The sequence below is a fragment of the Pelodiscus sinensis genome, chromosome 28 (genome assembly GCF_049634645.1).
Source record: "Pelodiscus sinensis isolate JC-2024 chromosome 28, ASM4963464v1, whole genome shotgun sequence".
NCBI classification, from domain to species: domain Eukaryota; kingdom Metazoa; phylum Chordata; order Testudines; family Trionychidae; genus Pelodiscus; species Pelodiscus sinensis.
The window spans coordinates 14,013,656-14,025,942 of NC_134738.1; the positions used below are offsets into that span (position 1 = coordinate 14,013,656).

General features: G+C 45.4%; 1 protein-coding gene across 1 annotated transcript in view; it reads left to right on the forward strand.

Moving 5' to 3' along the window:
• UNC5D (unc-5 netrin receptor D) overlaps nt 1–12,287 on the forward strand; it is a 359,887-nt gene that overhangs the window by 341,337 nt on the left and 6,263 nt on the right. Inside the window, exons 18-19 of the mRNA XM_075910658.1 lie at nt 6–170; nt 5,618–5,796. Of these exons, the coding sequence (XP_075766773.1) occupies nt 6–170; nt 5,618–5,796 (344 nt within the window). The remainder of the gene's footprint in view (nt 1–5; nt 171–5,617; nt 5,797–12,287) is intronic.

The following is a 12,287-nucleotide window of genomic DNA, read 5'->3' on the forward strand; positions in this document are numbered from 1 at the left end:
CAAAGGAGGTTCCTTTCTCTCGTGTGTGGTGTAGCAGCCAACAGCCGTTGCACTGTGCCTTTTCACTGGAGCGTTACACTCCCGCAACCACACAGCTGTCCTGCAAGATCTGTGTTCGGCAAGTCAAGGGCCATGAGCAGATCCTACAGATCCAGACATCTATTCTAGAGGTAACTTCTTCATCGGCTTCTGTTCCCTAATCTGTCACTAAGCTGCTGAATAACATTGGAGACCACCCCACAACTCTGCCTCAGTTTACCCTATGTAGAATAGTGCTACCTTGATTTCTGCAGCTTGTATTTCCCGTGCTGCTCTGGAGCTCCATTTCCCAGTAGAGGAGACGACAGTGATGCAGAGTGTATGGTATAAGAACTACTTTGTTTCTGTACATACTCACACCAGTCATTGAACCGAGGTGGCCAAAAACTCTCTGGGTGTTCCTGCCATTAAAGAATCTCAATTCTTAATGGGAAAACTCTGCCTGAACATTTGCTGAAACCTGAATATTTGCTCACAAGCTAAGTAAAAGAACTTGGAAGACTGTGCATAGTAGGACTACCTAAGAAAAGCAGAGTTCTGGGCAAAAAAGGTACGACATGCATGTGCAAAAGTATATAACTAAAGGCATTATGCGGAGGAAGGGTTAAAGAGCTGAGACCAGGTATACATTAGACCCAGAAGCTCATCTTAAGGGTACACAACTCCAGCAATGTAGAATAAATCACTGGAGTCGGCTTACATTAGCTGAGCTTGGCGACATCCCCACAGTAGGAGGCCGAAGGGAGTAAACATTCCCATCAGCTTCCCTGACTCCTTGCAAGAGCAGGAATACCACCGGTCACTGGGGGGGGGGTGCCATCTGAGTTCAATTTAGTGAGTCTTAACTAGACTTGTTAAATCAAACTCCGGAAGATCGATGCAGCAACTTTGATCTTCCTCGTAGTGAAGAGAAGGCAGAGGGGGTCAATAGGAACACCACAACAATAAGTAATAATAGCACACACAGATAATTTATAGTAGCGATGCCAGATTGGCCAGAGGCAAATAACAAGCATCTTGAAGGTATTCGCAAGTACAGAGGTGAAAGAGGTAAGGCACTTTATTTTGTGCTCTGCAGATGAGGCATGGACAGATATGTGCTTTAGACATAAGGTTATCCTACCCCGCCACCTTAATTCTAACTCTAACTATAAAATATGGTTCTCAGAAGGCAGATCTGAACAGATGGATCCTGACTCTGCAGGAGGTCCTTGCAAACAGACTGCTGTACCCATGCAAAGCTCATTGCAGGTTTGTGGCCTTACTGTGTTAACTTGATTACTTGATCCAAGGCTGGATTTTTATTTTGGGCATCCAGAGTCTTACAGATCATCACCTTCAGGACTAATTGTTTTTTTAAAAAACATCTGACAACAGCACAGCACTCAATTCGCATTAGTCAGGAGCATGTGATCAGACTGAGAATGGACCAGTTTCTCCTGAGTAAGCTGAGAAAATAGGCTTGTAAAGCGAAACCTCCCATTACGGGCATGAAAATCTACTGTTCTTCTGCATATTTAGTTTAAACAATCAGAAAAGGTGATGTATCTACAGCAATCCTATTACTTTGCATGGAGGCCTTTCAGGATGTGTCATAAATGTTATATGTAGATACTGCTAACATCACTATAATTTAATATTTATACTTCATCCACTTATCCTTGTTGAACCTCATCAGATTTCTTTTGACCCTATCCTCTAATCTGTGTAGATCCCACTGGACCCTCTCCCTCCCTCAAATGTATCTACCTCTTCCCCTAGCTTAGTGTCATCCACAAACTTGCTGAGGGTGCAATCCATCCTCTCATTCAGGTCATTAATAAAGATGTTGAACAAAACCGGCCCTAGAACCGATCCTTGGGGCATTCTGCTTGAAACTGAGCATCAACCAGACATCGAGCCATTGATGACTCCCCATTGGGCCCAACGATCTAGTCACCTTTCTATCCACCTTACAGTCCATTTATCCAATCCATACTTCCTTAACTTGCTAGCAAGAATATTTTGGGAGGCTGTATCAAAAGCTATGAAGATCTACTGGTAGGGCAAATTTTCTTATTCTGTCCCCAAAGATGATGGAAGGATGAGGATAATTTGACTTAAAAAGTAAAGGGGAAAAAAAAGTAGTAGACTGAAAACTTGAACTTCTCATTGCTTTCTAATTCCCATAGCTAGCCAGATAGCAGTGGCTTATCTCAGAAGTGCAGGGCATGAAAATCTACTGTTCTTCTGCATATTTAATTTAAACAATCAGAAAAGGTGATGTATCTACAGCAATCCTATTTCTTTGCATGGAGGCCTTTCAGGATGTGTCATAAATGTTATATGTAGATACTGCTAACATCACTATAATTTAATATTTATACTTCAGTAGCATCCAATGGGGCCTTTAATTCAGATGTCTACAAGGCAGTTTCTCTGTGCTCCTTAAAGTCTCATGCATCGAGGAGAGATGAAAATGGAAAGCTGGTGTCCTCTTCCCTCTGCCATGTTGAAATGCAAATTAAGCCAGAACATTTTGCATTGCTTTATCCATGTTTAATTCCAGATCATATTTCCTCTGTTTACAAGTGGGAATACTGAGTTTAAGGTATGCAGTGTATCTGTGTCAGTCCCAGGATATTAGAAAGACAAGGTGGGAGAAGTAATATCTTTTATTGAACAAACATCTGAGCCACAGAGAACTCTTCTTTGGGTCTGGGAAAGAAATTCCCAGCATCTCGGGAAAATGCACGTTGGAACAGATTGTTTAGCATAAATACTTAGCTTATATTGTAAGAGCACATTCAAGGTAGAAGAGCTTCTTAACACCTCTCCGGTCATAGGACAAAGAGGAGATTAGCGGGTTACAGATTGTTGTAATAAGCCATAAATCTGAGGCCTGTGCTTAGTCCATCATGGTTCGTGTCTTGCAGAGTAATGAATTTAAGCTCTCAGTCTTATCTTTTGAAAGTGGCATGCAGGTTTCCTTTGAGGGCACAGCAGGATAAATATAGAGTGATCACTTTGTGAAAAGTGTTCACCCACAGATGACAGGATGGTTTAGTCCTTTATCATTTCCCCCAAGTAATTTCATTGTTGAGCGGGATTGATTGTTTGATGTCATCCACATGATTGGCCTTGGGGCTGGGTGAGGTGCACCACATGTTGTGACAGGCAAATGTAGGGTCCGCGGATCTTGAAAGGTTTCTGGGGAGCAGAAGTGGAGCTATTTCTGCGGATTTTGCATCTGTTGTTCTGTCAGGGGCTGGTGCTGCTTTGAGTGGGTGTCTCTGGGTCTGCCTCCAATGTCTGTCTGCCTCCAAACTGACATTTCCACAAGTAACACCACAACCTGCAATCAAAACCAATTGGAGAATGATCCCAGAGGTGGAATAGAATCTCATTCTCCCATAGCTGTGTTGCCTCTTGAAAGGTTAAAATGGGTGCAAATAGAGTTAAGGCTTAGGCGGATAGAATTCAGTATTATCCCTCAGTATTTACTTTCTTCTATATTTAGTAAACAACATTCTGTAGTCCTTATGCCAAGATATGAATGACAAAATATCCACCCACTTTAGACTTTTTGCCTGTTAGTTTATGGGCCACAAATATCACAATTTTATGCATTTGGTAATAAAAGCAAATTTTCCCCAGGATTACTTGCAAAGTACTTGCAGTGAGTACTTATTTGATTATGTGTATTGGTCTCCAGAATCATGAGCTATTCTTTTATCATCCTTGGATGACCTTTTTTCTGTGAGAAGTGCATCCTCTGCTATATATTGTTGAGAGCTTGTGCATCTGTGTGTCTGTTTGTTCACCTGTGAGTTTGTTTGTTCAAGAACTCTTCAGGGGTTGGTTGTGCCAAGACAAAGGGATGTGTGTGGAATGCAATTGGTTTGCATCAAAGGGAAGGGGAAGGGTGTGAGAGATGGGGTCGTTATACTCGTGAATGACCACAAGGGGGCAGCAAGCACCCCAGCCCCAGGGATCATCCATTGACTGGGCCAGCCCAGGGCCCTGCCTACCAGGTCGTGCAGCCCCCACTGCTCTGGGTCAGCCCCAGGGACCAGCTCTGCCCCAGGCCATGTGGCTCCCGCTGTCCCGGGCTGGACCCAGACCTGGACAATGTTGAGTAAGTCTTCTAATAAAGGTTATATTTCATCACACCAGGAAGCTAAATTCATTTCTAGATTAAGTGAATCTTAGCTACTTCAAGGATCAGATAGCTAGCTACGTGCAGAAGCCAGCTGTCTAAAAGAACAGGATAGACTGAAAGAGCTAGAAGTCTGAAAATCTGTACTCAGTACAGCAGAGAGGCCCTGAACGTTTAAGTTCATGAGCAGCAAATAAAGGGCAAATTGAAATGTAGTAGGTCAGCAAACTCTGCAAACGGGTTTAAACACGCAGTGGGACTGGACTAGCTGACCTCTCGAGGCCCCTTCAAGTTCTACATTTCTGTTATTCTGTTTGACTGTTTCTCCTAAAGTCCTTCAATTTGGCACACTGACAATGAACATAGCCAGAAAAGAAACAATACCTCCATTCGGTACATGACAGCTTTCACAACAGCAAGATGCCCAGCTCTTTTCATGGACGTATAGGTGTGTATGTGTGTGTGAATGCTGATGCTATTACTAATTAATTAGAGCAGAGGGCACCAACCAGGAGATCGGGATTGACTGGTAGATCTTGGAGCCTCTGACAGGTGACCTTCATTGGCTTGGCCAAGAGGCTATCAAATGCCGGCATTTCAGCTGTCCTTCCCCCCACTGCTGTGTACCTCCTGCCCTTCGCCCTGGAGCTATCCACTCCACCCCTGATTGCTGGGCAGGGCAGGGGAGGGAGAAGTGGGCACTGATATCAGGGTGCCTCTCTCCCACCCTGTAGTCTATCTCCACAGAACAGGGGGCACAACAGGGCTTGGGATGGAGTGAATTTGTTGGCTAACTGAGAGCGCTGCAGGACCAGAGCAGGGGGGAGCTTGCCTTAGCCCCACTGCACCACCTGTGGTAAGCAGTGTCCAGCTGGAGCCCGCATCCTGAATCCCTGCCCCTGTTATAAACCTTCTCCTGCACCCGAGGCCCCTGCCCTAACTCTGAGCCCCCCAGACCCAAACTCCCTATTAGAGCCTGTACCCTGAACCCCTTCCTGCACCCCAACTTTCTGCCCCAGGCTCAGCTCAGAGCCCTTCAAACTTCAAATCGCTTAACCCAAGCCCAGAGCCTGCACCCCAACTCTCTGCCCCCGCCTGATGAAAGGGAGGGAGGATGGAGTGAGCAGGGGTGGGGCTTTGGAGAAGGGGAAAAAAGGAGTCGGGGCAAGGGTATTTGGGTTCGAACTAGATCTTGGATTGCACTTCAATTTAAAAAAGTGATCTCGTGCTTAAAAAGGTTGGAGTCCCCTGAATTAGAGCATAATTCAGTGATGACACGGGGAATGGTCCAGTGGTTAAAGCTATACATTAGTTGTTCTGTAATTACATCCCAACAATACCATGGACTTCCACTGAACTTTGACCAAGTCCATGCCTCAGTATAAAAGCACCTAGGGTACCTACTGACTTGTTAATTGTTTTGTTTTATCTTGTGTCTAGAATGAGCGAGAAACCATCACTTTGTTTGCCCATGAGGACGGCAACTTCCCTGCACAAACGGGTCCAAAAGCCTTCAAAATCCCATACTCCATTAGACAGAGAATATGTGCAACATTTGACACACCTAATGCCAAAGGCAAAGACTGGCAGATGTTAGCACAGAAAAACAGCATCAACAGGTAATGGAAGGCAAGTTGGAAAGGTGCATGTTTACATACACAATGGGAATAATTTGCTGCTATGATTTTTTTTTTTGGTTGGCTTGTATAAAAGATGTTTGAATAAGAATTGTTTGCCTTATTCCCACGGTAAACTGCAGTTCATGCATCTGTTTTTGTGATTAACAGTTGAAAACAGGAACCACTTTCTCCTCCAGATTAAATGCTTTGGATGGTGCTAAATTGAAAATTCAGACTTCCTTATATATGACCTGGAGCATCTTTGCCAACACATACCCAGCAGGCAAATTACCGCAGGCAGGGAGATTTCTACGTTGCTGTACAATAGAAGGATAGTCCATTGTGTGTCCCTTAGGGCTTGATACTCTGAAAAAAATTATTTGGTCTTTTCTCTCCACAGACTGATTTTGAATTAGATTTGGAGGAAAGAATTACTTAATGGATATTTTTGTCAGCTCAAAAACCATGCTCCAAAAATGGCCCATCTATGCTCACCAGTAGTCCAGCATTATTACAAGGGAGAAAACACTGGAGGTGGAGGGATTAGATTTATGCTGCTTGCTTGTATTTTTCCAGTTGGCTAAATTAAAGCCATAAAAATGGACTAGCCAGTGTCTTACTTTCTGCTTCTCATGAAAACAGTACAGACGAATATTCAAATACAACCAACTGGCTAGTTTTCGCTGGTTGGCTGAACTTCATAAGAACATCTCAATGGTGCAGCAGTCTAAAAAAGGCAAAATTTAAGAAGGCTAGTGAGAAGCAGGAAGGTTTAATGGATAAGACACTGGACGGGGACTCAGGAAATTAGTTCTGCCACATATCTTCTTCAGTCAGTCACTTAGGGCATGTCTACATTAGGAAACTCTTTTGAAGAAACTAAAATCGATTTAATAACTCCCGACATAAAAAAATCAAATTAGCATGTCCACACTATGCGGAAGTATGAAAATTAGTCTGAGGTAGGCTCTGTTAATGTGAACACACTACCTTGGCCTAAAGCCCCACAAAGCACAGTGGAGTAATTAGTTCAAATTACTCTGGGGAGTCGTTATTTCGAAATAGCAGCAGTGCAGCATCCACACTACCGCTATTTCAAAAGAACTATTTCAAAATTAATGTTATTCCTTGAGGAAAGCAGGAGTACAGATTTCGAAATAAGTGACCCGTTATTTCAAAATAACATGGTCGTGTGGACCCTCCGCTTATTAATTCAACTTAAGGGGGGTTATTTTGAAATAAAGCCGTGGGCTGCATCTACATTGGCCCCTATTCCGTAATAGGGATGCAAATGTAGCACTTTGGAATAGGCAAATCCGCGGGGGATTTAAATATCCCCCACGGCATTTGCATTAACATGGCTGCCGCTTTTTTCCGGCTTGTAGATAAGCCGGAGAAAAGCGCCAGTCTGGACGCGATCCTCCGGAAAATAAGGTCTTGAAAGTAGGAATAAGAGATCCTCCGGAAAAGAGCTTATTTTCCGGAGGATCGCGTCCAGACTGGCGCTTTTCTCCGGCTTATCTACAAGCCGGAAAAAAGCGGCAGCCATGTTAATACAAATGCCGTGGGGGATATTTAAATCCCCCGCAGATTTGCCTATTCCAAAGTGCTACATTTGCATCCCTATTACGGAATAGAGGCCAATGTAGACACGGCCCTAGTGTAAACTAAGGATTTTTGCCCTGCCATATTACAAATGAAGAATTGAGGCAGAGAGAATATTTTTTTTCCCTCACACGACATAGTGACGCACTCAGATAGTACATTGCATAATGTTAGTTCTCAGATGCCTGAATATCTCTTCCCTGGGGCGGCAGGTTTGTATAATTTGTGGTGGTGCCCAGAATGGGTCTAGTCCCCCCCCGCCTGCCCTGTAAGCCGATGTATATTTTATTAAAGAATGTAAAAATGGACTGGAAACTGTAAGCGTTTAACAGTTTCCCTGTATTGCTCCATCAGCTCCAGTGGTGCCTGCTGCCCCCCAACCCCTCACCCTCCTCTGCTGTCCTGACTCGGACTCCTGCCCTTCTCGCTGCCCTCAGCCCTCCTGAGACCTGCCCCCTCCACCAGCCCTTCTCTCCCCCCATGCCCACTCCTCCAGTAGCCCCACTCTGATCATGTGAGCTACCCTTCCTCATCCCCTCTCCTAACACCTCCCTCTACACACCTGCCCTGCCTCTCTCCTCCGGTGCTGGTCCCTCCCCTGCAGGTGTCTGCCCTTCTGCTTCACCCCCAGAATCCCCTGGCACTTGCACCTTCCCTTACCCCTGCACCCTCCTGGTGCCTCTCCCTTCCCTTACTGCCCCGCCCCCTTTGCCCTCTTTGTCCCGATGCCCACCCCCTCCCCACCTCCCCACTCTCTGCCCCCCATTCCCCTCATGCCCGTGTGCCCTCACACATGCCTTGCTCCATCCCCACCTTCCTCATGCCCACCCCTTCTTTCAAGCCTTCTCCCAGCACCTCCCCCTCCCCCCTTAAACCTCCAATGCCCTTACCCTCTGCTCTCGCAGCATCACCCTGCCCCCCTTCCACTGACATCTCCCCTCCTGCCCTTTTCCTCATTGTCTCCATTTGGCTGCCTGGCATTTGTCTCTCCTGCACCCTGTCCCTTGGTGCCTTCCTCTTTCTTCTCCTGACCTGCCCCCCTCCCCTCAGCACAGTACATTCCAGGAAATACCAAGGGGTAATGAGAACAATGATACAACTGTATGTCTGAGAGGTGTGTGAGACACACAGACAGGGCTTGTGTGTGTGTGTGTGTGTGTGTGTGTGTGTGTGTGTGTGTGTGAGAGAGAGAGAGAGAGAGTGAGAGCACAGTTTGTGTGTATATGTAAGAGTGTATGTGTTTGTGTGTGTGTGTATGTGAGAGAGAGAGAGAGAGAGAGCACAGTTTGTGTGTATATGTAACAGAGTGAAATAGACAGGATTTTGTGTGTGTGTGTGTATACGTACGCACTTGAGAGAGAGAAACAGACACGGGAGAGTGTGTGTGTGTCAGACAAGATAGTGTGTATGAGAGACAGTGAGAGAAAAGGGTGTGGGTGTGAAAGAGAGTGACAGGATAGTGTGTGTGTATGCGTGTGTGTGTGTGAGAGAGAGAAACAGACACAGGGTAGTTTGTGTGTGAGTGTGAGCAAGAGAAACAAACACAGGCTGTGTCCAGACTCCATGCCTCCTTCGACGGAGGCATGTAGATTAGCCACATCGGAAGAGGGAAATGAAGCCGCGATTAAAATAATCGCGGCTTCATTTAAATTTAAATGGCTGCCCCGATCTGCCGATCAGCTGTTTGTCGGCAGATCGGGAGAGTCTGGACGCGATGCCCCGACAAAGAAGCCTTTCTTCATCGACACAGGTAAGCCTCGTGAAACCAGGTTTACCTGTGTCGATGAAGAAAGGCTTCTTTGTCGGGGCATCGCGTCCAGACTCTCCCGATCTGCCGACAAACAGCTGATCGGCAGATCGGGGCAGCCATTTAAATTTAAATGAAGCCGCGATTATTTTAATCGCGGCTTCATTTCCCTCTTCCGATGTGGCTAATCTACATGCCTCCGTCGAAGGAGGCATGGAGTCTGGACACAGCCACAGTGTGTGTGTGGGGGGGGTGTCACAGACAGGATAGTGTGTGTGAGAGAAAGCAAGAGAAAGGAATGTGTGTGGGGGAGAGATGTGAGAGGAGAGAGTCTGCGTTGGGGGGCTGCTGAGGCGAGGAAATTTGACAGAGGTCAGAGCTGTCTCTTGAAGCCACTCGCTGACGGCTCTCCTGCTCTGTTCCTGACCGTCTCCCTTCCCCTCTCCTGCTCTGCAGAGATGGGGGGGGCAGGAGTGACATCGGCGCCCCCGAACGCCACTTTGCTCAGTGAACAGAGAGTCCCAGCAGCCCTGAGCTGCAGCAGGATGGAGAAACATGGGTGGAGAGGGTAAGTTGCAGCCTCTCCTACCCCACTGGCAGGCATTACCGGCATGTGAATCTCTCCTGTGGCCCATGGGCAACTGTGTCCTCCCCTCCTCTCTGCCACCCTCCCCCGAGCAGCGTTCAGTTGTGGTCCAACACTTTCTTTCAGTTGTGGAAGTTTCCCTTGCTTTGACTGTGGGTTGTCCTTCCTACTCCTTTGCTATGGCGCGATGGGAGCATGGGCTTTCCTGTGGTACCAGCTCTTCAGTAACGAGCTTCTCTTTTTCGTGAGGGAGGGATGGTTTAGAGCGCGCGGATGGCCAGGAGCATCTTTCAGAAATGCGCTTGGGTCGATGCATTAGCGACCACTGTGGCCGGGTGTCACGTTCGGCCTCCTTTTTTTTTATGTGAAAAGCTGAGCCCCCATAGAGCTGCCTGACAAATGGCTAAACGTGCCTTTGATATTTATTTAGCTATCCACGCGGTGGACATCTCGCTTCATTCGCAGTGGGCGCCAAGGTCACTTTTTTGTACAGTCAAAATGAAAAGAGGTATTTTGTCAGCATCCATTGAGTAAATGAATGAATTCTAAAAATCTCTCCATTACCAACATATTAATTGCTTTGGTTTCTAAGATATTAACCTTTCGAGCAGAGAGGAGATAAAGCCATGGCATTGACTGCAGTGTGTGGTGTTCTTCTACAATATTTTCTCCCAGTTATTTATTTAAGGATGAATACTGAGAATAACGAGGTTTTTTTAAAAAATACTGTTTGTATTACCATAGCATTTAGGAGTCCTGAGTATGTCCCATGACCCCATTATGCTAGGTGGTATACTTACACAGCACAAAAGGTTGAGTGTACAGTTTAAGTGAATTGTCGCTGAGTCTAGCCAGAGCAGACGATATTTGTGTTATGCAAAATGAGTCACGTTAGCAGAATTACTGAGTCAGAGTCACTGCTGCATCAACTTTGAGATCACTGTGATAAAGAGGTGGCAAAACAAAAACATCCTTCTTTTCAGAGAATTCACAGGAATTACCATCCTAGGCCAAAACAGTGACCCGTGTATTCTAGTTCTTTCCCCAACAGTTACCATTACCAAATGCTTCAGTGTGATAAACCTCATGATAGATAAATATAGAGCAACCTGCCCATGGGGAAAATCTCTTCCTAACCTCCATCAGTTAGGGTGCATCTACACTGCACCGTTATTTCGAAATAGATAACTAGCGTTATTTTGAAATAACAATGTGAGCGTCTATACACCCATTCCATTACTTTGAAATAATTTCAAAATAACGGACGGCTTATTCCAAAATCTATAAACCTCATTCCGAGGCCCATTCCGAAATAGCTATTTTGCACTAAGGCGTGTATAGATGCTCCACTGCTGCTATTTTGAACTAGCCCCTCACCGTGACCATTCTAAGTTATTCCTCCCCAGTGCCTCCTGGGACTCTATATCGAAGTAGCACGTCTACATTAGGGAAGCCAGCCTTGGACAAATTTTGTGGCTTCCCTGCAGTGTAGACGTGCTATTTCAAAATAAGCTATTTTGGAATAACTATTCCAGAATAGCTTATTTCAAAATAGCCGTGCAGTGTAGACATGCCGTTAGTGTTTCTCTTATGCCATGAAGCATGAGGATTCATAGCCCTTCTGGTTTTTTAGTCTTATCTAAATAACATAACATTAGATTTTGATATATAGAAAGGAAACATTTATTTACATCTGTTCAACTCTTGTCCTCTATTTGTACCTTGTAGCGGTGATGAACAGTGTTTTTAATCAATTTTCTAATTTTGTGGCAAGGTTCTAAAGAGCTGTGTTTAGAAACTGACATCAGGGGAAGTCATGTGAGTCAGGCAGTGTCAGTGTCTTTGGTTGGTATTTCAAGGACAAACTGTATTATATGTTAGGATAGTACCTGGAAACTCCCAGCAAGATTCTTATTTGTGCTAGGTACTGTATAGACACATTGTAAGAGGTGGTAAGACTTCCAGAGATGGATTCAGGCCAGGATTACACTAAAGGGGAAGGTCAAATTAAGATACCCAACTCCATCTATGCTAATTATGTAGCCGGAGTCGACGTTCCTTAATTTGAGTTTCCGTGCCATCCCCACATCTTCCCTCCCCACAGGAGCAGGACCACCAGTGTCTGATAGGGCACACTCTGAGTTTGATTTAGCGGGTCTTCTTTAGACCTCGCTAAATCAAACTCCAGAAGAGCAATCCCATATCGGTCTTCCCCAGAGTGAAGACATGGCCAAAGTAGACAAGACAACGGAATTCTATCTTTCATGGATACTCTATGCTCTGTGCATGGTGCATAGTTGCTGACCTTCAGCCCAGATACTCTAGTTCTCCTCATCTAGATTTTATGCAAAGTACCACACTCATCAGCAGACCTACAAGTGATTCAGCACATGGCTTTTTCACAGTACCCCATCTTTATCCTTTGTAGGATCTAGCCCTAACTAAAACACCAATAAATGCAGGTCATACTGAGCTCCTTGCAGAGTGGTTCTTCACTGGTTTCTAAGTCATGAAACCAGATAAGACTGAACCATTATACATTGTTGTGAAGGA